Here is a 25,693-nt window from a genome sequence, read left to right on the forward strand (position 1 = left end):
AGCTTTCTTTTAAACCCATTAAATATAAGTACAAAGGAAGAAATGCCAGTAAGGTGGTCCTTCCTTTTCAATGAATTTTTGATGTACAGACAACAGTGTAGGTCATAAGAATTGGCTGGTGAATGTTTTGCAAGGTTTAAAAATTTAGGGCAATTGCTCAGGTTGGCAACTGAGCACAAAAGTAAAATTTTGTGAATGGTTTTTCTTTGTGAATGTTATATTTATGTCATGTCCAGAATTTTAAAGTTAATCATCATTGTTTTGTTTTAATTTCCATTGCCCCAAGACTTTAGTGTATTAAAACCTACCTATGTCCATCCATTTTCTTTTAAACAGAGAGGAGTTCTATGTTTCCTAGCTTCAATAAATTTATATGCAATTTTGAGACTAGGGTTACAAAGTAGGTCAAAACTTGCAAGTGGAACTATGATATGACTAATTAATTTGTAAGAAATGTATATCAATTTAAAGATTTAAAAAATTATGTAGAAAACAAACAAGACAAATAAATAAAAGTATCCCTTTACAACCATTTAATTAAGTGTAACAAGTGTAGATCATCCCTAAGATTGAAATGAACAAAGCTTCAAGTATGAATCTGTTTTCTTTAAACAGACTGAAGGGATAAACCTCCAAGCTATGACAAATTCAATCTCACTTTTGATCTCTTTCCTTTTCAATAAGAACTTTCTTTAGATTTTTTTCAACCAAGTAAAAACAGTAGGGACATGATCAGGTATAAGTGACCTTCCACTAAGCCTACATACCCAGGGGAAAATTGTGCAGCTATACTAATAATTGGTAAATTTTTTGTTGTTCATATGTTTGATTTACAAATAAAGTGAACATACTCCTTGATGCCTTTTTATATTTTTTACAAACATAATAAGTGCTTCAAGTACAAGTTTTTGAGCTCTTGAAAATGACCAAAGTATACTCAAATAGTTTTTGGGTATAAGAAAGCTTAAAACATTGGTCTCAAACTTACTGTTTCATTATTAATCCATTTTTTACGTATTGTATAATCTATGAGCACTGATTTTCCACAATTAAGTTGGATTAATAAATTTTACAATATTATGCTGTATTTCTTCTTCTTTGATGCCAAATTTTCAATTAAGGTACATGTTTTTGGTCATTTTTGACAAAATAATGTATGTTTTTCACTGCCAAAATTTGTTAGGTTAAGTAAGGTCAAAAAGTGCTTAAACTTGAACTAGCAAAATAAGCAATTATTAAATTTGTAAAGAACATACAAAAAGGCATCAAGTGGTATATTCACTTTATTTGTAAATAAAATATGAACAACAAGAAATTCACCTCTAACATGCCTAATTTGCAAACATATAGCCCAAATTATATATTTCCAATGTTTTCTGCCACCTTTTACTTGTTTTTCCAGTTCTTGTTTTGCCACAGTTGTCTCAATTAACAGGTACTAGGGTTGAGGGATGGATTGGCAGAATCAATAGAAAATATGTAATTTCAGCTATATATTTCCATATTAGGAGGGCTGGGGCTAAAGTAGAGCAGGCAGTGGCGCCATTTGGGGGGGGGCAGGGGGGGGCCATGGCCCCCCCTGATTTCTGGAGGGGCCCAATTTCAACCACGTAATTCTTTGTTTATTCGTCCTTGTTCTACTTTTTTCTCTTTTTTTTTTACCGTATTTCTACTGTGAATTATTACTAAATAGCAAATTCAAGATACTCGACGATTATTGCATTTCAAGAAAGTATCCTGTTTTTGCCGTTCTCTCTAATTAATTTATGGTCACCCTTTTGGCAGGGGTTTGTAAAGTAAAGTCCTTCCTGGGCTCGGGTGCTTCTGTGACATTGAAGTCTCTCCAGTGATTAATGAATCCCGTCAGTCGGCACATTTATGTGTAGGCTAACATCTGGAAATTTCTGGAAAAACAATCTGGAAATTGGGTATCCAGACCAGGGTTTGTATTTAGTTTCTCGTTACCCTTCATCAAATAAAGAACCGTGAAACAGTGTTAAGTTGTGTTCAAGTTCAAATCGGATTATTGAAACATGAGTTCATCCGGTGCGAGTGGTGCAAAAAAAAGGAAAATAAAAGCCCAAAGGAAAGAAGAAGAAATAAAGATGCAACGACGATTGGCTTCGTTTTTCAAACCGACTGTAAGTAAATCTACCACATTTTAAATTTTGTCCTATTGCGTCAGGAAGTACCGATCTCGCGGAATTGCCAGAAATCCGGATCCACCCCAAGTCCCCCACAGTGCCCCCATAGAGGAGGGGGTCTTCCCCCTCCTCTACACCATTCTCTTCATGCTTAAGTTTTTCAGCATTTGTAAAAAAGTTACTTACTGTTTTAATAAAACGCCCTTTGTGTTTGAGGAGTCATTTTTAAAGAATTGGGACAAAATTTAAACTTTAGGATAAAGAGCGCAGTGTTGAGGAGGAGGCAACCCCCCTCGTATATGTAATAATTCTTGTTATTTTTAAGTTTTAATAATGCTCCTTAATTTCAGTTGAAAAACTGTTTTTCTATTTAATTTCTGATCATTTTTTAAATAAAGCCAGGAAGTCTGGCTTCACCTCCACGGAGAAATCCCCCTTGGAAACATCCTCTGAACAATACAATCCTGGTTAAAATTTACTGGGACAATTACCCTTAACACTTCCAAGCGTGAAATTGAGCCAGTAAATAGAAAGCAAGATATATAAAGAAATTTTGTATAGGAATTTTGTACTAAAAAAAAAAATTAGCGTAAAGAGCGAGGTATTGACGAAAGGGTGAACCTTCTCATATGTAATAATTTCTTTTCGTTTTAAGTTTCAATCCTGCTCCTTACTTTGAGTTGAAGAAACTTTTTTTTCATTTAATTTCTTATTCTTTTTTTAATAATGCTTGGAAATCCAGTGCCCCCTTGATCGAAAATTCAGCTCCCCTATGAAAAGTTTCTCCATGGAAAGATCCTCCTACATAACCTCCTCTGCTCGAGCTGCCCCCCCACCAGAAAAAAACTGAAAATGTTTGTATACTTCGCAATTACCTATACTATTTATAAAAAAAACTATTTATAAAAAAGGGCAAAGTCCACAAATTGAACACCTTCCCCCAGAGACTTTGGACAATTAAGGCATCTTTAAAGACATATTTATTAAATTTTTAAATATATTAAACAAAATGGCTGTTTCAAAATTTTGATCAGGTGACTTAGGGTAAAAAGAGGGTGGGATGGGGCCTAGTTGCTCTCCAAATTTTTTTCATTTGAAAAAGGGCACTAGAACTTTTAATTTACCTTTGAATGAGCCCTCTTGCGATATTCTAGGACAACTGGGTCAATACGATCACCCCTGGAAAAAAAATAACACGCGTCCTTGATCTTTCTTCTGGCAAGAAAATCCAAAATTCGTCATTTTAGCAGATAGGAGCTTGAAACTCCTGCAGTAAAGTTCAGTGATGCGCTGAATTAAATGGTGATATTTTTGTTAAGGTTATATTACTTTCAGGGGGGGGGGGGTGTTTTCCCCTTTTTTCGGACATAAGACAAATTTTCTCAGGCTCGTAACTTTTGATGGGTAAAACTAAATTTGATACAACTTATATATTTGAAATTAGCGTACAAATCTGATTCTTTTGATGCATCTATAGGTATCAAAATTCCGTGTTTTAGAGTTTCGGTTACTATTGAGCCGTGTCGCTTTTTTACTTGAAGTTCGTTACCACGAACTAATTGATTATAGCTTCGTAGTTGAATTGATTATGTTTTTTGTTGTTGCTTGCTCTAAATTTTGTGTTGTTTTCTATGTTAATTATGTACAATTCACGTCCTGGTAAAAGAAGTAACTGGGACATCACTTTTAATTTGTTTTTAATTAAAACTTGATTACTCTGTAGGATAGTGATGCTGGGACGTCAAGGGACAACCCATCGGCAACCGAGGTTTTACCGAGAAACGAGCAGACCCTGGACGTGAGACTCATTTCTGAGGAGACAAACCTGCGCGAACCACAAACGGAGGAAATGGCTTCCAGAACGATCAGCACCGATTTGTCCGTGAACCCGTATGATAACCCCTGCCAACCAGTTTTGACTGACTATCCCGCCACTACCATCGGGAATCGCAAACGAAAATTTAACAGCTCCTATTTCTTGAAATACCCATGGCTCGAATATTCGAAAGAACAGGACTCGGTGTTCTGTTTCAATTGCCGACATTTCAGTGGATCCTCGCTAAGATCAGGCGAAAGGTATGGAGCTAGAGCATTCATTGATATAGGATTTAGAAAGTGGAAAGACATTTCTGAACTGATACGGCAGCACGAAAACAGCGACCGACACAAAGCATGTACCATTTCTTTGACTCAGTTTAAAGCTATTGAGACGGAGGCGGCCGAATCTGTTGCGTCATGCCTCTCCAAAGAACGCGAAAAAGAAATACTAGAGAATAGACAGTACGTAAAAGCTCTACTAAAAACTACAGCATTACTTGGACGGCAAGGTCTTGCGTTTCGTGGCCATGATGAAGGGGAGTCTAGTGCCAATCAAGGGAATTTCGTAGAGACAGTACATCTTTTAACAGAAATCAACCCTGACTTGATGAAAAACTCTCGTAAGGCCTATGGCCATTACATGTCACACGAGTACCAAAACGACTACATTGAGGTCATAGGAAATGAAATCAAAAGTTCTATCGCGAAAGAAGTCAGAGAAGCAAAATATTTTGCCGTTCTTGTTGACGAGACAAAAGACCTCTCGAAAAAGGAACAACTCGCGATCTTAGTGCGCTATGTTCATGACCTGAAAATCAAAGAAAGGGCCATAGGTTGCTACCACATGCGCAAGGTTGACGCTGAGAGTTTGGCCGACTTCATTTACAACGAAATAAAGGGTATCGGCCTTGACTGGTCAAAGTGTGTTGGACAGTGCTATGACGGGGCCAGTGTAATGAGCGGACACTTTTCAGGAGTACAGGCCCGTCTCCGGGAAAAAGCACCACAAGCGGTGTACACACACTGTCATTCCCATAGACTTAACCTTGTCATTGGCGATTGTATGCAGAAAATACAAAGAATTTCATCAGTATTTTCAGTTTTGCAAACAGTTTACAGTTTCGTCTCCAACAGCAACACTCGATACCAGTTGTTCGTCGAAGCCCAGAAAACTGCCAATGTGCCTGTGCTAACGCTTGAAAGGACAGTAGTGACACGTTGGTCTTACTGGTATAGATCAGTGGCTAAGATCCTGGTTAGATATGACTGCATACTCGCAGTTCTGTCAGTAGTTCAAGAATCTTCTGACAGGGAGGCAGCGGCAGAAGCTACGGGCCTTAAGAACCAGCTAGAGTCGTTTCCCTTCATATTCAGTTTGCATGTCATTCACGAAGTTCTTGCAGTGATAAACCCTCTTTCTGAACAACTACAGGCAGCAGATCTGGTCATCTCAGAAGCTTGCACTTTGATCAGTGCAACAAAGAACGAACTGAGGAAAATGCGTGATGACGAGTATTTTCGTGTCCTATACGGCAAGTCTAAAGAGATGGCCATTAATGTCGGAGCTGATCTGTCGGAAACAAGTGCTCTCTCTTCAGCCATACCTGTTAAATCAAAACGAGTTCAGAAGATATCCGGAAGACTAAGAGACTATTTGACGACAACAACAATTGGAAAGCACAACATTGACTCCGAAAGCACAACAACGGAAGACAAAATGCGGAGAGAGTTCTACGAGGTTTTGGACAGAGTGTTAAATGAGTTTGAAGAGCGTTTTTCTGTCCAACTGCCAGTGCTAGAAGCCACACGTTGCCTTAACCCCAAATCCACAGATTTTATGGACTCAGATTTACTTTTTGTGATCGCGACATACTTCGATCAGGCGGGAATCGATACTATGCAGCTGAAGTGTCAAGCTTTAATAGCTCGTGCATTTGTGTCGCAGCTTCTACAGAAACCGGCAAATGCTTTAGATGTCTTCGAACAACTCGGAGGATTGAAAGAAGCTTATTCTGAGCTTCTTAAGGTCGTCAGGGTAGTCCTCACACTCCCGCTCACAACGTGCTCAAATGAACGTTTTTTCTCTGTGTTGACCTTTGTGAAGGACTACCTCCGGACAACGATGGAAAACGAGCGACTTTCGCATTTGCTGCTTATATTCTCTGAGAAAGCTGCAGTGAAGGAGCTCAATTTTGAGAAGCTTGTCGACGACTTCGCAAAAATGAAGCAAAGGAGATATCCATTGCTGAAGTAACTGTACGTAAGTTTCTGATTTATACAGTAAATGTTCTATTTTGGTACTGTTTTTGGTCCCTAAATAAGCTGCAAAATATGAACCCCAAAGGTAGTACGGTACCTAAAGGCATGTTCGAAAATTTTAAAATTTTTAAGGCTGGATGGGGGCCCAAAATCGATTTTTGGCCCCCCCCTAAGGTTTTCTGAAATGGCGCCACTGAGAGCAGGGCTGCATGTAGAAAGCTATAATTATTATGTAAATTACAAAGAATCATCTTTTTTTTAACAGGTTTTCTTCTATAGGTCTACAGGTCCTTCTCTTGGTTTATACCACATCAAGCATTATATAACCAAAGAAGAATAAGTAGCAAAAAGCTATATATACATAAGCACATGTTATTTAACAATGACTTCTCTAGTGCTTAACTATGACCCCTTAGTAATATTAACAAGAAACAAGGGTAAAACTGGTGCAAACAGTATTACTGGCTTTCATATAAAGTGAATATACCACTTGATGCCTTCTTTTATGCTCTTTGCAAATATAATAATTGCTTCTACTGCAAATTCAGAATTAAGCACTTTTTCACCTCTTGACCTCTGAAAAATGACCTATAAATGGAGTCATTACAAATCTGTAATAGTTTAGAAACAAATTTGGGCTATATATTTGCACATCAGGGGGGTGGGGGTAAAGCATAGCATATATTATATACGTAAACTAACCATTGCTGTTTTTTTTTAATGTGTTTGTGCACATCAAATTTTAATGAAAAGAGAAATCACCAGTGCAACAGCACACACATAAAAAATTCAAGCAATGGTTAGTTTACATATTTAATATATGCTACACTTTACCCCTACCCCCTGATGTGCAAATATATAGCCCAAATTTGTTTCTAAACTATTACAGATTTGTAATGACTCCATTTATAGGTCATTTTTCAGAGGTCAAGAGGTGAAAAAGTGCTTTATTCTGAATTTGCAGTAGAAGCAATTATTATATTTGCAAAGAGCATAAAAGAAGGCATCAAGTGGTATATTCACTTTATATGAAAGCCAGTAATACTGTTTGTACCAGTGTTACCCAATGGTAAAACTGGTGCAAACATAAACAGGTAACAGAAAAAGTGAAATTTAGTGTCAATGACAATCAGGAACTGGATACTGGATCAAGGGGGCCAAAAACAGGGCTATATAATTGGAGTTCAAAGAACGTGGTGATTTTTTAGTGAAAAAAAAAAACACTTCCCTGGCTAATTTAGGACTTTGAATTAATTAGCCTACCAAAATTTTCCTATCCTATGCAATTGAAATAGTTTTCCCTTTTCAGAGCATTAAGACAATTTATCACAATAAAAAATATCCAAAGCATCTTGAATGGAATGACTTAAAAAGGCAAATGACAACCACAATTTGAAATCTTACAATTAAACTTCTGGCCACACAAATTGTATTAGGCTACCCAGCTCTGAAATAATTGCTGAAGGTGTATTTGCCTGTAAAATTAGAAACAGGCCCAAAGTCCCAGCCTCTTCCTTGTCAGAACTTCACATAGCATTAAAACAATAATTACACGTGACCAATGTTGTTATTATTCGCAATTAATCTTGCCATTTTAAGTGACACGTGGCCAGACAAGTATTTGTTGCTATCTTTTAGGGGTTAAACCTTGATTAGTAAAAATCCCATTGGACAAGTAAACAAACACAGGGTTAGGGTACCACAAGATTAGAAATAATGCAAATAATAAAGGAGAAACAGATATACAAATACATTTCCTAAATTTTGAAAAAAAGGTAAAATTCAAGTTAATTGACTTCTTGCTAGGCTATCTTGGAAAGGGTTTAGGTTAGGAAAATGAGATTTTCAGGGATGGGTCTACAGGCTAAAGTATGTCCCGGGAAGATATCTTGAAATACCTACCTCCACTCCTCCCTCTAGAGGGTCCTGACCTTTAAAAACATGTGTGTTATAAAAGTGAAACTGTGCAAAATAGATCTTCTGCTTAATTTAAGCACAACAAAATTGTTTTTAGCTTCATAACTTAGCTCAATTCCATTTTATAAGGTTTTAAAGATATACAAAAACATTTCCTAAATTTTGAAAAAAAAAACATTGATATGGCTTGAAATTCTACTCAAATAACAGGAATTGCATTTTCAGATCTAAAGGCAGAGAAAAAGCAACTGGTAACTGAAAATTAAGGTAAAATGTTGTTTTGTTAAAATTTCAATAGGAATAGACCTGTCATGTAGGTGAACTTCAGGGTCCTCTAAAGGGAGAAAGAGGGAGTAGAGTTAGGTACTTCAAAATACCTTCCTGGGATATACTTTAGCCTGTAGACCCATCCCTGAAAATTTCATTTTCCTAACCTAACCCCTTTCCCAGATAGTCGAAAGTCAGTAAACTAGAATTTTACCTAATATGTAAAGAAGTAAATCAGGTAATTACAATAGGTAAGCTTTCAGGCCAAATTACTGTCCCTTCAGACCTAATTAACTAAAAGCTCTGTAAAAAATTAGCTGTATTTGTACACACACAATGAAACCAGACTGATTGTATCCTGGTTTGAAAGGGGGATAAATTTGGTGGCTTTAATTTAGGTAATGTTTTTACTCATAATCTAGTTGTAGGCTATACATTATAGGCCTAGTTAGAGCTTTCACTGGTTCCATTTGGCTTTTTGCTCCTTACTTTGCTATCTTGTCTGCTTTTTCATTTCCTTCTATACCTAGATGACTAGGTATAGGCTATATTGAAATTTAATAACAAAGCCTAATCTTCCAAGGCTGTTTAGGTTTACTTTGGTTTGATGTAGCTCTATGTCCAGTGTTTCAAACTTAGGGTTTCTTAAGATATTGAGAGCAGATTTAAAGTCAGAGAATATTACTATGCATTAATTGCTCTGCTTTGGTTCAATTAGGGTCTCTAAGCCCAAATTGACAGCAGCTACTTCAGCTGTTGGGATACTAGTCCCTGACTTGTGTTTTTCCATAATGCATAGGCTGTGCTCTTTTAAAAAGCAACCACTTCCACATCCCTCTTCACATAAAGATCCATCAACATATAGTTAGGTATTTCCATTATATTCCTTTTCTAAGGGCTGATGTAATGATGGATTGCATTTTGGGTTTAAGTTTTATTTAAACCCTTGTAAGCAGTTTATGTACAGAATTTGTCTTGACTCATTGGAAATAAGTGAGCTAAGAAAGTTGAAACAGGACTGGAAATTGTACATCAAATCTAAATCATCTGTTGAGAAAATGAAAGCTAGTTAGCCTGAGATTACTTCTATGCTCAAAGAGAAACTGTTTGTTGCCATCCTGAAGCAAGTTTATCCTAACATGACTTGTACTGATGTAGAATCCCTTGTTCCAAGGGCATCAAGGACAATAGAAATCAGCAACTTTGAGCATTCCAAAGTGTTTAAGCTATATTTTGGGACCAGGGAGGACCTTGAAGATTTTCTTTTGGTATCAGTTTGGGTTGGCTTTGAGAAGCTGCCTGCAGAAGATTTCAAATTTCTCCCAAAAAGTTTATTTTCCTGTTATGAAGTTGGTCATATAGTGGCCAACTGTGTATTAGTGCCTATTTTTGGTTACTGTATTGCTTCTGACCACAGCTCCATAAAGGATAATAAGTGCACAAAAGATATGTACTGCATTTTGTGCAAAAAAAGGCCATACATACAAAAGCGTAAGATGTCTGGCTAATCAGGCAAAAAACAATGCTAAACCCAATCAAAATGAGTCTGAAACCTGCCTACTCAAGGTTCAATGAAGAAATAAACCAAGGATCCTCCATCTCTTATACGTTTGTCTCATGGAATTTAAATGAAAATTTGCTAAATCATTCTGTGCTTTTAAAGGACTTTTTATCTAAGTGTGACATAATGTGTATTCAGGAGCAATTTGCAACTTTTTTGAGCCTGAGCCTTTTGAAACTGTCAACCAATCATAAAGTATTCTTGGTCTCAGCTTACTGATCTCAGTCTTTAGGCCAGCCTTGTGGTAGTCTAGCAACCTTTCTGAAGTCTATTTATCCTTAATCCATTTTTGATTCAGCAAGTGACTTTTCGGCAATCAGAATCTGGAATTTTATTGTGCTAGATATTTATCTGCCCACAAACTACCATGACAACCAATCTGAAATACTTTTTGCCATTAGTGCTTCTTGTTTATCCAAATGTTTGTGAAAAATAAAAGAGCACAGTTTATGCTTTATTGCAACTGGTGACTTCAATTTTTGATCTAACCAACCCACATAATTCTTCTGGTGATTCTGATTACTCAAGTATTATTTTTGGACTGTTAAATGATGATTGTGTAGTTGCACTGAAGAATGAGAGTTTTACTTATGTCTATAATTTGGGTAGTACATCTAACTTAGACCATGTTTCTCATACATCATCTGTAACTATTGCCAAAGTTGTTGTTAGTAATTCCAATTTTATGTCAGATCACTTCCCTTTGTCTTTTAGTGCTCTGATTGGTGATTGTGGCCCTTCTTCTAACTGGCTTCTAAAAAATCAATCTGTATTTTATGCTAATGATTGGGATTGGGCATCTCTAGATTTTTTCCAGAATGTGTGTAATGATTTCCTCACAAAAATTTGTGTCCATCTTGATTTGTTGATGCAGAGTTCAAGGAAGAATATGTATGATTTTTGAGTTAGACTGAACATTTATTGTAGTGAACTTACTCATGCCCTAGCTCTTGCAGAAAAATTGGCAGTACCTATTAGGTGAATAAAAGTTGGAACTGAAGAGCCTGGCTGGTCAACTAATGATAATTTACAAAATGCTTGCTTTTCTGCTAAGTTTTGGCTTTCAGTTTGGATTGAAGCAGATAAACCATACAATGGGTGGCTGCAAAAACTGTATTATACTGAACGCCAGTTGGCAAAGTACCTTTCTCTTTATTGGAGCTCAATTATTTTGTCTTGTTTGGAAGAAGTTTGGTCTTGGCCAAATAAGTTGTGGTCCAGTCTTGTAAAAGATATGCCAAGTCAAATACCATCTTGTATACCACTTTCCTCATGGGCTGAGTATTATAAAAGGAGAATTTTCTATTCCAATTCCACATCTGCAAAATAGTTTCAAAGTGAAACTCCAATATTTTTTGAGCATGCTTCTAGTCCTTGACTGATTATTTCCAAGAGCTGGATTATTTCTAATAATCAGTTAATAACCAATTGCAATTAGTAAACCGAAGAAAAAAAAAGTCTAGAGGATTTGATAGGATACCTGCACAGCATTTGTTGTTGTGTTGTGAACTGTTTATGGAACCCTTAGTACTCCTTTACCAAATAATATTTAATCTGGGATTTGTCCTTGATTCTTTTTCAATTGGATGTTTTACTCCTATCCCAAAGAAAAATAAACCTCCTTCTGAATGTTTGTCTTTTTGTCCAATAACAGTTGCAACTTTATTTTGTAAAATTTTTGAGAATTTGACAGATGATGAATTGAGAACTAAATGTACAGTTTAGGCCCACCATTTTGGTTTTCAGTCTTGCCTGGGGTGTGGTCATGCCCTTTCTGCTTTGGTATCTGCTTTAGTTGATGAAGAAAAGCACTGGGAAAGTATTGCTTTAGCTGCTCATGATAGTAAGACGTGCATTTCATTTGCTTCTCCACAAGGAGGTTCTATTTGACTTGGGTTTGACCAGTGCTGATTCCTGCATCCTAGCCCTGCTGGCTGACATGTATGAAAATCTGAAAGTGGAACTTAGGCTCCCTTTACTAGCTAACGAGTTTACTACCAGTCTTTTATGTGATTTTGCTTTTTCTTCACATGGAAATTCCCTTCTCTCAGTAAAGAAAGGGTAAGACAAGGTGCTATTTTGTCACTGACAGTATTTAATAACAGTATTTTTAAGGTCACAATCAAAGTCACTTATGACTTATATTCTGTTTGGTATTGATTTGTCTTTGATTTGACATGGACTAGAAGCTAATTTTATTAAGTTGCAACAAAAGTATGCCCATATTGGACTCCATTTTAATGCTGAAAAGTCTGAAGTGCTGCTTTTTAACTCAAAATCAGATGCTGCTCAGAGCATCATACTTGGTGGTTCTATTGTTGAGTGTGTGGATGATATTGTGTATCTGTGCCTCCCTATAGGACAATCAATGTTAGATACATGGTGGTTACTGCTCTCTCATTTTCAGAAGCGATCTTTTTTTTATGTATAGCTGTATAGTGGCAAATAAGTGGAAGTTTGATTGTTGTCTTTTGGCCCAGGTGTACAATGCTATGATTTTTCCTCATTATCTTTATCTCAGTCCCTTTTTGTGCATTTTTACATTTTGCTACAGATAAACTGAAATTACACTCAGATAATCAATGTACTACAAGTTTGCAAAGTTGCTGCTGCGTTTATCACTGTAGACAAGGAATAGGAATGTTACGCGCCAGTATGGTGTTACTAAACCTGAAGAAGCAATTTTGTGGCAAATTGACCAATGTAATTCATCAGTCAAGACCCACACATGGGCTAATGTTTTACAGCAGTAGTTGGCATCTGTTTTTTTGTGTCAGATGAATTAGTGTCTTGTGCTTCTTTTTTTTGTGCTCAATTTATTTCTCCATTGATGGGTACTAAATACATTCATTCATTCATATGTGACATAGAACACATTATGGCTTCAAAGCTATCATATGAAGACACTATAAAGACATTTGCTTTGATAAAAGCATTTAAAGTTAAATTTTAATCTACAGGATAAAATTGATTGTATTTATTTTAAATGTTATCAGCAATAAAATATTGTTATGATGAATCTTAAAGTTTTTCTTAAAGCTCTTCACCCATAAGGGTTTGCATAAATAAAAGAATATGCTACTGTTAGTAAAACAACTAAATACATATACAATAAATAACTATATTCTTCAAAGAAGTAAAATAGCCATAACCTGATACCTATAATTGGTTTGTCAACTGGTGGCACCAAATGTAATTCTTGGCCTGGGTTGACAGGTTTATATCTGTCCCTATGCTATGGATAATTAGATGACTGCCTAAGCAAATATAAATTAAAATGGATACTCAAGTCATAATTAAAATGATTGCCACAAATAAGTGTAGGTGTGTCACCATTTAAACCCATGTAGAACTTAAATGTAAAGATTTCAAGCCACGTTGGAAAAAGGAAAAACAAACATAGGATGGTCCTTTTTGGGATTTCTTTTTTTTTGGGGGGGGGGGGATAATGCCTTTAAAATTATGTTAGTTTCTTTTTGGTAAGGAGGCTTACAATTGCAAATTTATCAGGGACAATGTGATGTATGGCCTGCTTCTGGACACCCTACCGCCCTCTCCCCTCAAATGAAAAATTTGAGGTCCTTTAGTCCAGACCATGAACCTTGGAAACCTCAAGCTTATCAGAAAAAAAATTTACTCAGATTCAGGAGGCTTGTCCCCTAACAAAAAATGGAATTTAGCCTTCTTGTGGGGGAGCCAAATTTACTTTCCATTTTTTTCTTCTGCACTGGGGTCTTTACAGCCCAAGGAGTTAAAAATATTAGTTTCAAGTTTATAGGGAATAATAATGATAACATTTTTGCAGGACTAGCGGGCACAAATAGGAGCCTATTACTGCTAATTTATCTGCTAAGTATCTGACCACTGGCAGTGCGTTCTGAGGAATACGCTGCTGATGGTGCCAAGACTGTTATAGTGGTTATTATGTTTAGAAAAGAGTATTGAATGGTGAATCAAGTGGTAGACTTAAAAAAGGATATGTTCAAACCCAATATTTTTTCCCATTAGGTAGATAACACAGTTCTTTGACTCAATCTCATATTCACACCAATGATCATTGTTAGCTTCTTCTTAAGATGACTGATAAATTCAAATCGATTTTTCTGCTGGTTGGATTTTGTGAAAAATGTGGTACTTGCTAGTTACCCAAAACATGCTCAAGAGGTTTGCTTTGTTTGATCTGAATAAACCTATTGTTTCTCTTGTACTCGGTTATAATTAGCTTAGGTACTTTCTTGTTAGCTAGTACACACTTAAAAATTGAAGTTAGATTAATCATAATGAAATATACCAAAATATGATGAAATTGTAATAGTTTAGTAACAAAACTATGGAAACTAACGGCCTGTTTTCCATAATTCTTTGTTGTAGTTCCCATAATTCTGTTACTAAAGTATTTATATTTTCATCATATTTGGGTATATTTTAATATGATTGCCCTTGCTTCACTTCTTGGGTGTGTTCTGTATAATTAATATGTACCAAAACAGCATATATATCCCTATTAAAACACAAACGGTTTTCTTTTTTGGTTTTCCCTGTAAACTTACGGAGACATTGTTATGTCAGAATTGCTGCATCATTCCGACTCCACATAGAAACAACGTCAGCCAATCAGCTTTAGATTCTTAAACAAAACTCCAAAATCCCACAACATAAAACGCGAAGTTTAGAGTTGTAAAAAGACCAATCTTGAATGCAGCGCTAAATTGGTTAGACACAAGTCAGCTTTTTAGTTTTTTATTGAAATGGTAAGTGTTTTCCCAATTTACACACTCTATCTGCAATTAACCGATCTGATTTGGCTTATTTCAGGTTTATTTATTAACAATATTTATTTTAGGCTAGGAGGCACCTAGCTTTGTTTAGGCTAGCTATATAGACTCAGGAAATGGATATAATTTTGAAAATCTATTGATTCTTGGAAAGTTTGTTATTTTGTTTGTTGTCTTATGAATACTTTTTAGTTTAACTAGAGAGTCGATATCAAACCCCTCCCCTCAGTTTTTTTTCCAAGTAGCCAGTTTATAATAACTTATCATTTAACTATTTCCTAAATATGAAAATTTCCAACTAAAATTTTATTTAGCCTATAGGTTACATTTTTCTTTGTATTTAAGCAAGAACCAATCAAGGGAAGGGTATCCTCGTGGACAGCTAGGTTAGATAATGTAAAGGTGTATACTAAGTGTAATTTTATGCTTCAGAAATAGTTTAACTAAAGACAATAAAGACGGTATGGGTCAGACTATAGAAAAAAAAGTATTTCTATCTCACATTGTTCATAGCGAGTTGTCATATCATGACTAACTCCAAATTTCAGAAATTTGGTGTATGTGCCATATATTTTTGTAATTCTTGCTATTGAAATTTTAGCCTCTTAAATTTCCCCTCTGGCTGGCACAGTGAATGTTCACTTTCACTGTTGTGCACTTCAAATGGTGTCTATTTTTAGTTCCCAACCAACCTTAAACAACTTTGGTCCTCATATTATTCTCGAAATGTTTCAAGACTGTCAAGAAAAACTTCCGAGCCAATTTTTGAAATTTCAGGACTTAATAAATACCAGTTGCAGGCTAGGACCAAAAAGGCAGATGCTTATGAAATATAACCAAGGAAATGATCTTGACAAATAAAAACTAAAGTGTAGCTTATGATTGTAGAGCTTCAATAATATAGTGGGAAAGGTCCAGAAAGGGGATTTTCAAGACAAGGACCTGAGTGGAAGTGACTAGAACTGAATATTGTATTTTCGGTTAAATGTGTATATGCTAAGTTGACATTTATTAGACCAATTTTCTATGATTATCGTAATTCAATGTTCTATGGTCATTGTAAGACCAATTTATATGCATGGTCAATTTACATGTAAGACTGATTAAGCTATGTTGGGGTTTTATTCTTGGAATAAAATAAAGTTACTTCACTTTGACATGAAATGTCCAGATAATCCAATAATCTTCTTTGAGCCCTCCACTATTTTCATATTAAATGTAGCTTTTAGTTTTTACTGTGTTCGTCATCAATGTTCTCATCCTCATTTGTATATTGTTTACTATTATCTGTGATTGAGTAGATCAATGCATTTATGTGTTAAGACGTTATTACCACTTTTTTTTTTTTTTTTTTTTTTTTTTTTTTTTTTTTTTTTTTTTTTTTTTTTTTTTTTTTATAAAGCATAGAGTTTAATTGGTAAGAAATTTGCTTTGGAGAATCAGGACTAAAGAGAAATATAAATACTGTTCTGTTTTATGTGAGAGATTCTAATAATCAATTCACATGAGTTTTTTTTTCTTATTTATAAAACTTGAAATTGCTGCTTGTAATGTATCCTTAAACCTTCAAATTATGATTTATCTAGACTTACATTCTACCTAGGCTGCATTAAAGCTTTTAAAGCACCAACATAGCTGTTCTAGCGTTAAGTTGCTTTGGCTTTTTATAATTTTTTCAGAATAAGTTGCAGAGTGGAGGATAGCATATATCCTGCTCATATACGTTTTTGTTTCAGGCTTCTCAATTTACTGATGTGCAAATGGAAGATTTGAGAGCATCATTTGCCCTTTTTGATCAGGATGGAGATGGTCACATTACCACCTCAGAATTAACAGCAGTCATGAAGTGTCTTGGACAAAACCCTACAGATGCTGAAATCTTAGCCATAATAAAAGAAGTAGATGCTGATGGTGAGAAGTTTTTTTTTTTTTTTCTCAATCTTCTCCTTTTCCGCAAATTCTTTGCTGTGTTGGCCTCAGGTGGCTTTGTACTGCAGTAAGTTGTTAGTAGTAGTAGTATTGTGATTTTGTTTAGTGGTGATTCTGTTTTCAAGTTGGGTTTTCTAATTTCTTCTGAAAGATGTCTTTGAAAGACTTGTAATTCATGAATCTTTGTTAAGATCTATAGCAAACAATTTGAAAGCCCTGTTGTATTCTTGGGTCTTTTAGACGTTGAGGACAAGGAGCAAAATTTCTACCAGTCAAACACAGTGGTTAGGAAGTAACATGGAAATTGCTTGGGAAAGGAGTTTTTCAAAAAAAAATTGCAGGATGGGCTAATCACTTATGTTTTTATCGATGGTTTGTGAAATAGTCTCGCATTCTCTGCTGTCATGGCTGTCTCCCTGCTTTTCTTAAGCTCATTAAAATTTGATTTGATATATCATGGGTGCTTACAATTCATGGTAAATGCCAAAACCAAACTAAAGCGATATATACATAGGTTGTTTTTGAAGCTGTGAGGAATTCAAAACTAAAACGATAGTTATTTATGTTATATTATTCTCTTTTTAAAAGTACTTAAAGAATAGTAATACATCCTGTCTGGCTGTAATGACAACGCAGTCTGACAGTTACTTTTTGGATTTGTTTGTAGACAGAAGAGACTCATTTGTATATTTTAAAGGGATTCACATGATCCAATAAAAAGTAAAACAATATAGTAGAAAACTAGATAGCATCTTTTCAGATAGTAATGGCAATCTATTATACATTTTTCACTTTTTTTTATTTTATTTTTTCTTTTTTTTAGAACAGTGATTCAGGGTGGTAAGCTTACATGAGCACGACAACATAGGTAAACATGATCAAAAGGCAAGTAAAAGAGCATAAATAATAAAATAAGACTATTTTGAGTGCTCTGAGGACAGGCTTGTAAGCATGAGCTATGACTTGTGAAGTACAGAGATAGTGCGTTGCACCGCTCAAGTATTTTTCGCAAGCAGGTGTAGAGGGACGACCAACGACTTTTACAAGTATATCATGTAAACAGATGGATGAAGTGGCAAGCAACTACATGTAGCAAGTAAACTTTGCCACAACTTTGTCACGCCCCATCATTGAATTTGTGGTGCCAGAACAGAACCCAGTCTAGTTTTGCAAATGGGCAACTCCTTGGGTACACCCATGTCCGTCGTCTCATCTGTTATTATAGAAAATGGTGTTTTATCTAATTTGTTCAACAATCTTTTCTTAAAAAAGACGGCGAATTCTTAGTGACTCAAAAACTAAGTTCGTCTAAACGCAAGTGGAAGCTTTCTTGAGCCAGAGACAGTGTTTCTTGCTATCCAATGTCAAATGGACGGTTATGTCTGGATTTTTTTTTTTTTTTAAGATCAAAATTTCTAAGAAAAAACTTTGGGTTTTTCCTACGAGAATGACCTATTTTTTAGCAACTTTTTTTTTTAGTCTTAATAATCGTAACAAGTGTTTTGGATGTCAAAAGCAGTTTTCAACCATTCGTTAAAGCGAGAAAATAAAGACTTTTGACGTATTTTGAAAAACTACAAGCCTTTGACATTCTTACAGACCAAGGTAGACATCCTCCTAGATTACTGATTAATCAAATTGATCAATCATGTTGAGTTGATACCAAAACGTCACGTAACAAGGGTTTTGTAAAATCCCAATAGGACAACATATTTGTTACATAGAACAGAAAGCTATAAAAGAAACTATTTTTAGGAAACGGTACTATCGAGTTTTCTGAATTTGTGATTGCGATGGCTAAGAGTGTCAACGACATTGATTCTGAAAAAGAAATAAAAGAGGCCTTCGACGTCTTTGACAAAGACGGCAACGGACATATTAATGTAGAAGAACTTCGATACGTTTCGGTAAATTTGGGCGAAACATTCTCTGATGAAGATATAGCCGAGATGCTTAAACAAGCTGATTTCGATGGTGATGGTGTTGTAAACTATAAAGGTATTTTTTTATGCTTGGATATTTTTCTAAAACTTTTAGATGGATGCAAAAATTCAGCTTGTAAACTTTTATTTTAATGCACATAAAAATCTCACTTTAATTTGAAACTAGAATTTTTCATTAAGCGGTGGTCTTATGCTTGTCTAGCCAGAATGTCATGTCTAGACATGTGTCTGCCCAGAAATCTAAGTCTTGACACCTAAAATTTAGTATTTCGCTTAAAAAACGGCAGCTTTTCCTGGCTACAACACGACATTAATAATATTACAGGACCTAAATACCCAGGCTAGTACAAAATGGGGAAATATGGTATCCTAGTTTGCACTGATTTTGTGCTATGACAGAAAATAGTAATGGCATTAGACTACTACAATTTGGTAGGTGGGATAATCTGGGTAGTTATAAACAACCTGATGTTTAGTCCCAATGCAGCCCATGAGTTAAAATAGTGCTTGCATTAAGTCTCATTCTAACTTATTTTTTACTTTCTTCAAAGTTTTTTTTGTCATTCCTCAACTTAATTATGACATGGAAGGAATTATTCTTTAAAAAAACAAGAAAAATTTGCCTACTTGTTATTTGTCAAGTAAAGTTAAGACCATTCCTTAATAAAAACAAAGCGAGTGAAGAATTCACTGAAACGAGAATTTCGTAATAAAACAGGCTATTAGGGAGGATAACTGCCAACAGAGTAGTTGATGTGTTGCTAGACTTCAGGAGGACAATTTGAGATGAATTATTCTCTTAAGGAGAAAAACTGGATGAATTTTGAGCAATATTAGCTTGTTAGAAGAGACAATGATTTTTTGCAAGAGGTCTCTGAGTGATAGATCGTAAAAGAGCAAGAAGGGAAAAGGAAGTAGGGAAAGCATTAAAGTATGATTTTAGGTTTCACTAAATGGATGCCATAAATTAGATCAATCAAGATCTGGAAAACGCAACCAGACTGCTTAATTAATTTTACGCTTCTGAACAGGCATGACTGAAGCATTGTGAACATCGTGAGGCCGACGATTGCTGCCCATTCTAACCATGAGTCCCCAGTATCGGCACTGACTGCTTATGAGTTTATCAATAACGAGTGGCTGTTTAGTCTTCTCTCTAATTTCGTCCCTCCAGTAGATTCTGAGAAACCGTCGAAGACAATTATTTTCAAAACTTTGGATCCTTTCCTCTAGCTGTTTTGTCAGCGCCCAGCTTTTGGAACCATACGTTAGTACTGATAGAACATTGCTATTGAAGAGGCTCAGTATTAGCTTCAAACAGAAAGTGGCACTTTTCCAAACGTTTCTTAACATATCAATGGCGCTTCCTGCGTACGTTATACATGTGGCAATTTCATGCTCAGGGCTTCCATCAGTGCTCACTAGACTCCCAAGATATCTAAACATATCTGTCTCTTCAATTTTCCTTGCTTTAACTGTCAGTGGTTTAGGAGGTAGTCTATTCACATTGCGCATGATATTTGTCTTTTGCGTGCTTATTGTTAAACCTACTCTTTCACCTAATTTCAATAGCTCATTTATGTTGTATTGAAGCTTCTCTCTTCAGTGAGAAAGAAGCGTTATATCGTCTGCGAAATCTGCATCAAATAAAGTGCGATTTTTGTTCAACTGAATGCCACTTATCAGGCACGTACACAGAAATTTTTTCGGGGGGGGGGGCAAAACCTTCGAAACAGCAGATATAAAGTAGCACTTTTTTATTTAGTAATGCAAAAAGCACGTATATCGGAAAATACAGATTAACTTTAATCTGTAGTATTGTAGCGGATGGGGGGGGGGGGAAGAAGACTGAAGCCTCAAAAGTTCGTTTTAGGCTCAGGTTATGTTCTATTGCAAAAACGTAGATTTTAATGAAAAATGATAGTTACCAAAATTGATCCTGAAAAGATTTTATCCGTAAAAGGGGGGATAAACGCCCTAATATCAAGGATAATTCTATTTTGCTGTGGACAGCAAACTCTCTTTACAAAAAAAAAAAAAATACAGGACAATTGCTAATTACTTCAAAGAGGGTAAAAAGTTAGACAGAAAATGGATTAATAATTGGGCAGTGACTTGAACGGATAATTACATGCTGTAAAATCCCCCCAAAAAGGCTTCACATATGTATCTAGGTTCTTAATAAATGTCCTATTTTTGCCAGAAATCCCAAAAAAAACATGGGGAAATTAAACATTTCACAATTTTTTTTTGGGGGGGGGCCGGGCCCGAAGGCCCCCCCCCCTGCATACGTGCCAGCCACTTATGAAGTTGCACGTCCGCAGGATGAAACCAATGAGTAATATAAACAGCACTGAGGACCGAATGCACCCCTATCGAACGTTTGAGTTGACTTTGGACCACTCAGTCAAGTCCTTATCATTAGTTTGAATAGCACACATTTGTGTATCATATAACGCCATTTGAATTCTGACCATTTTATCAGCGAAGCCATAGTAGCGCAGTACGTTCCTTAGTAAGTCTCTATGGACTGAGTCGAAAGTCTTCTGGAATTCGATGAAAGCCATTGTGATTTCAGTGTGCCATTCATTTGAATCTTCAATAAATATTCTAAGAATAAAGATGATGTCAGCACATGACCTACTTGGTCGGAAGCCATGCTGTTCATCTCTGAATATGGCTTCAACTTTTGTCTGGATGTTGTTCAAAAGTACTTGGCAGAGGACTTCGCTTCCAGCAGACTGTAGGGTGATGCCTCGCCAATTGTTGCAATCAGAAACTCTACCCTTCTTAATTAGTTTCAATATATACCTTTTCTTCCAATCTGTGGGAATATCCTCAGTGTCCCATATCTGCATTAAAACTTCGTGTAGTGGCTCAGCTAGCACTCCAACACCGTATTTCAATAGTTCTGGTTGCATACGATCGATGCCAGCAGCTTTTCCTTTCTTTAGTTTACGTAGTACTGTCTCTATATCATATATACTAATCGCCTCTGTACTTATGTCTAATTGGAAAAGGGGTCGACCATCTGGGGGGTCTGCAGGAAGGGCAAAATTTAATATTCTGTGGAAATACTCTTTCCATCTATTATCTATTTCTTCTTTGCGCGTTAGCAGTCGTCCTGATTTACTCTCAATCGCAGTAGCAGGCTTTTTGAAATCTTCTGTGATCTCTTTCGTTATGCGATAAACTGCCCTATTATCATCTTTACTAGCAGCAGCTTCGGCTTCAGTAGCTTTGGTCTCGAGGAAGCAACGTCCATCTGCTCTCCTTTGGGCTTTTTGTGCTTTTTCCTTAGATAGTCCTTATATTCAGAGGTGGTACTGAGGTCGCAGGAGTCTAGTTAAATTTTCATCTCTTTTCTCACTGACATGAGTTTCCAAGAAGAATCACTTATCCACTGTTCCCTCTTCTTTTTAGGGAAACCAAGAGTCTCTTTAGCTACAATTTGCACATTTTCCACGATCTGGGTCTATGTTTCACAAACAGACTCTGTCCTCTCCTCACAAACAAGGCTAGGAAACTTATTGGTGAGGAATAGACAGTAATTTTGTCGAATGTCTTTGTCTTTTATCTTCTGCAAATCAAATGTTCGAAGAGTTCTTTTGCACTTCAGAATAGTCTTTAGCTTCAGCTTGAAACGGGCGATTACTAGCTGGTGATCAAAGAACAATTCAGCACCACGATTGGAATGTACATCTTTGAAACATCTGTGTCGCTTCCTGATCAAGAGGCTGTCAATTTTGCTTCTTGTCACTCCATCAGGGGAAGTACAAGTATACTTGTGGACTTCCCGGTGGGGAAACAACGAGCCATCAACAATTAGGCCACGGTCAACACACATATATCAATCACACACCATTATCATTAATGGCGCCAAAACCATTTTATCACTTCAGGTGCATATCTATGGCTATTACCGACTTTAGCATTCAAATCACTACATATATTTAAAATCTCGTGCTCAGCTACATAGTTGACTAGATCGTTAAGGTTGTAATAGAAACAATCTTTCTTGGAATTATTGGCTTCATTTGTCGGAGCAGATGCTACAATCATTGTCAGCTTTGACTGCAAGCTTGCAAAACGGACTTCCATCATCTTTTCGTTTTTGGGGACGAACTCAGCATTGACTTGGTCGCAACTTAAACGTCTTGGCCGCAACTATCTTGGGACTAGAGACGTGCTGTTAACCCCCTAAGATTTGTTAATCTCCGTGATTGGATTAGCCCTAAATAGAAGAAAATGAAATCTATATAAATGTTCAAATAGAACATTTTCGAAATATCTGCAATGTTGAAATGTATTTAAATATATATTCTCTTTGTTTTTGAAGAGATTTCTAAACATTTTTCTTTCTCTTGGCTTAAACCTGGAACACATGTCGGTTAAAAAGACAACTTTTGTTGGCGTCTGAATGAACCATGATCTATACCCCAAAGCTTGTTGTGTATATTTAAAATGACATCTAGGAACATTGTATGTGCCCTAGACACAACTCACAGCTGTTGACTGCGTGACAAAACACAGCCAAGCATATATATATATATATATATATATATATATATATATATATATATATATACGTATATATATATATATATATATATATATATATATATATATATATATATATATATATATATATATATATATATATATATATATATATATATATATATATATATATATATATATATATACGTATATATATATATATATATATATATATATACGTATATTATATATATATATATATATATATATATATATATATATATATATATATATATATATATATATATATATATATATATATATATATATATATATATATATATATATATATATATATATATATATATATATATATATATATAATGTGTTAGTGTGTATTTTTGTAAATATAAAGATATCGCTGAAAAAGCTATCCAAAAAAAAGAGGGAAGTAAACGTGAATTTTTCCGGAATAAAACAAGAGAACCAAAATAATTTTTCTGTGATTTCTGGGAAATTGGGCGTCGCCTTTCAGTTTCCTGTGGTTTAGTGGAGCGGCTTAACCATGCTCTTAGATATGGTGATCGATTGAGGCATGGAGTCCTTTTTTTTTTTTTTTTTTTTTTTTTTTTTTTTTTTTTTTTTTTTTTTTTTTTTTTTTTTTTTTTTTTAAGCAGTGGAAACAATGATTAAAAGTTGTGGAATTGTTTTCCCTACTTTCTATACTAGCGTCAACCTCTTTCGAATCAAATTTCATATTGGAGTTTCTTTGTTGGTTTGGGGTGGGGGTTGGGCAGTGACATGTCGGTTTTGCGTATATTTTTTCGAATTATTGTTTTGCTGGGTCTATACTGGGTAAGGTTCGTCTTTGGCGGTTTACATTTAGACGTAAAAAAAAAAGGTGAGATGTACAGTATTCAGAGAATTTACTAATGGCAATTTCAAGAATAGTGATGAGGTTCAAAAGACCACTTTGCAGACCTTAATTGATATATGTATTATGAAAAACAACTGTAGTAGCCTGGAGTTGTCTTTGGGAGGGATACAGACCACATTTCCAGAATAGTTCAATAGCTTAACAGAGTTGCCAACTAGAGTGTCTGAAAGGTTGAATGAAAGGCTTAGACTTGTATGTGGTGCTAAAATATGCGTTGAAAATCGCGTGGCTGTACTCAAGAAGCAGCCAAAACATAAGGTTTGAGCGGGGGGGGGGAGTCTTTTCGCGTGGAAAGTTTATTCCTAAAAACGTCGTTCTAGTCAATGCCTAAAAAGGAATTCAAACTTATATTTTAATGAAAACATGCAAAATTATGTCTGTCTCCTAGGAGTAAAAAATAGGAACTTGTTTTTAGTGTGTAGCTGTTCCATCTCTTTTTTTAGAAGATCTTTCTGTATATTTCTTCTGACATGTTTTATAACCATGGGAAGGCCAGGGCCCCGTGGACCTTTCAAGCGGCGCCTCTCGCTGTTTCCTTTGAGTTATACGACTGAAATGTTCTCTCCGACAATTCCCCTGGAACATATCCCCATGCAAAAGCAAATGGGCAAAGACAAAGTAAGACAAATAAAGAGAATTTTCCATAGAAATTCAATAGAACCTCCCCAGGGTAATATATCTCCTGGAAAATTCACTACGGAAATTTTTCTCCACACAGAAAAAATTCTCGTTGGAAAACATCCCAAGCACAAAATCCTCCTCCATATAAAAAACATCTGCATACTTCCCAATAACACATACTATACGTAAGCAATAGGCAAATTTTAATAACTTAAAGATCTATCCTCAGGTGCTGGGGGGCGCGTTATCTCCAAAGGCATTAGTTTTTGGATTTTCAATATGCTATACAAAATGGCTATCTCAATATTTTGATCAGACGAATTATTTGAAAAGGGGACGTGGGAGGGGACTGGTAGCCCTCTAAATCTTTTTGGCCACTTAAAAAGGGCACTAGAACTTTTAATTTTCATTCAAATGAGCCGTCTCCCAATTTTCCAGGAGCATTGGTTCGATACAGCTATCCCTGGGGACAAAAAACAACAAAAGAGAAACAAATAAACATGCATCCGTGATCTTTCTTCTGAATAAAACTACAAAATTTTATATGTTCGCAGACAGGAGCTCCAAACCTCTACAGTAGGGTTCTCTAATATGTTGAATCAGATGGCGTGATTTTATTAGGATTCCTTGACTTTTAAAGGGTATATTTCCTCTTTTTCGGAAACTGGGCAAATATTCTTAGGCTCGTAGCTTTTTATGGGTTACACTAAGCATCAAATTTGTTTTTTAGAGTTTCGGTTATTATTGAGCCGTTTAACTCCTTACCACTGTAGAGATATCTAGACATTACGGTCATCCTCAAAATAACCTGTCACCTAGGGTCTTAGTGCGTATAAAAGCTTCTCCCATTTCCTTTGTTCAAGGGATTCATTGTGTATATCTCAGTAACTGGATCAATTTTAAATGGTGCGAACCTGTATTATTTATGATTGTGGAAGCAGAAAGAAAGGGGGTGAGCCGGCAAGTGGTTGGCTACTGACCTATCTTACAGGTATGACTTATGACATGACTGAGTGATGGAT

At 35.7% G+C, this 25,693-nt stretch overlaps 2 protein-coding genes and 1 long non-coding RNA gene across 4 annotated transcripts in view; all 3 read left to right on the forward strand.

Moving 5' to 3' along the window:
- The window catches only part of LOC136040839 (neo-calmodulin-like), a 28,820-nt gene that overhangs the window by 1,941 nt on the left and 1,186 nt on the right, over nt 1–25,693 (forward strand). Inside the window, exons 1-3 of one of the 2 annotated variants that reach the window (XM_065725191.1) lie at nt 14,570–14,717; nt 16,478–16,652; nt 18,426–18,668. In XM_065725191.1, coding sequence (XP_065581263.1) covers nt 14,715–14,717; nt 16,478–16,652; nt 18,426–18,668 — 421 coding nt within the window. In that variant the 5' untranslated portion in view covers nt 14,570–14,714. Of the gene's footprint in view, nt 1–14,569; nt 14,718–16,477; nt 16,653–18,425; nt 18,669–25,693 lie in introns of those variants that run through there. The other variant, XM_065725192.1, reaches the window with a different exon arrangement.
- Nucleotides 1–25,693, forward strand: part of LOC136040840 (uncharacterized) — a 199,615-nt gene that overhangs the window by 1,866 nt on the left and 172,056 nt on the right. The gene's annotated exons all lie outside the window — the stretch shown is intronic.
- On the forward strand, nt 1,570–6,408 carry LOC136040583 (zinc finger MYM-type protein 1-like). The gene is made up of 2 exons (XM_065724828.1): nt 1,570–2,141; nt 3,868–6,408. The coding sequence occupies exons 1-2, from the start codon at nt 2,034–2,036 to the stop codon at nt 6,214–6,216; spliced, it is 2,457 nt and encodes an 818-aa protein (XP_065580900.1). The 5' UTR covers nt 1,570–2,033; the 3' UTR covers nt 6,217–6,408.

This window comes from Artemia franciscana, chromosome 21, assembly GCF_032884065.1.
Source record: "Artemia franciscana chromosome 21, ASM3288406v1, whole genome shotgun sequence".
In the NCBI taxonomy this organism is placed as follows: domain Eukaryota; kingdom Metazoa; phylum Arthropoda; class Branchiopoda; order Anostraca; family Artemiidae; genus Artemia; species Artemia franciscana.

Excerpts from the sequence above, each read along its gene's own strand:
- LOC136040583 (XM_065724828.1), top strand. The coding sequence starts at position 2,034 with ATGAGTTCATCCGGTGCGAGTGGTGCAAAAAAAAGGAAAATAAAAGCC. Across the intron at positions 2,142-3,867 it reads CTTCGTTTTTCAAACCGACT|GATAGTGATGCTGGGACGTC; the intron begins GTAAGTAAATCT and ends ATTACTCTGTAG.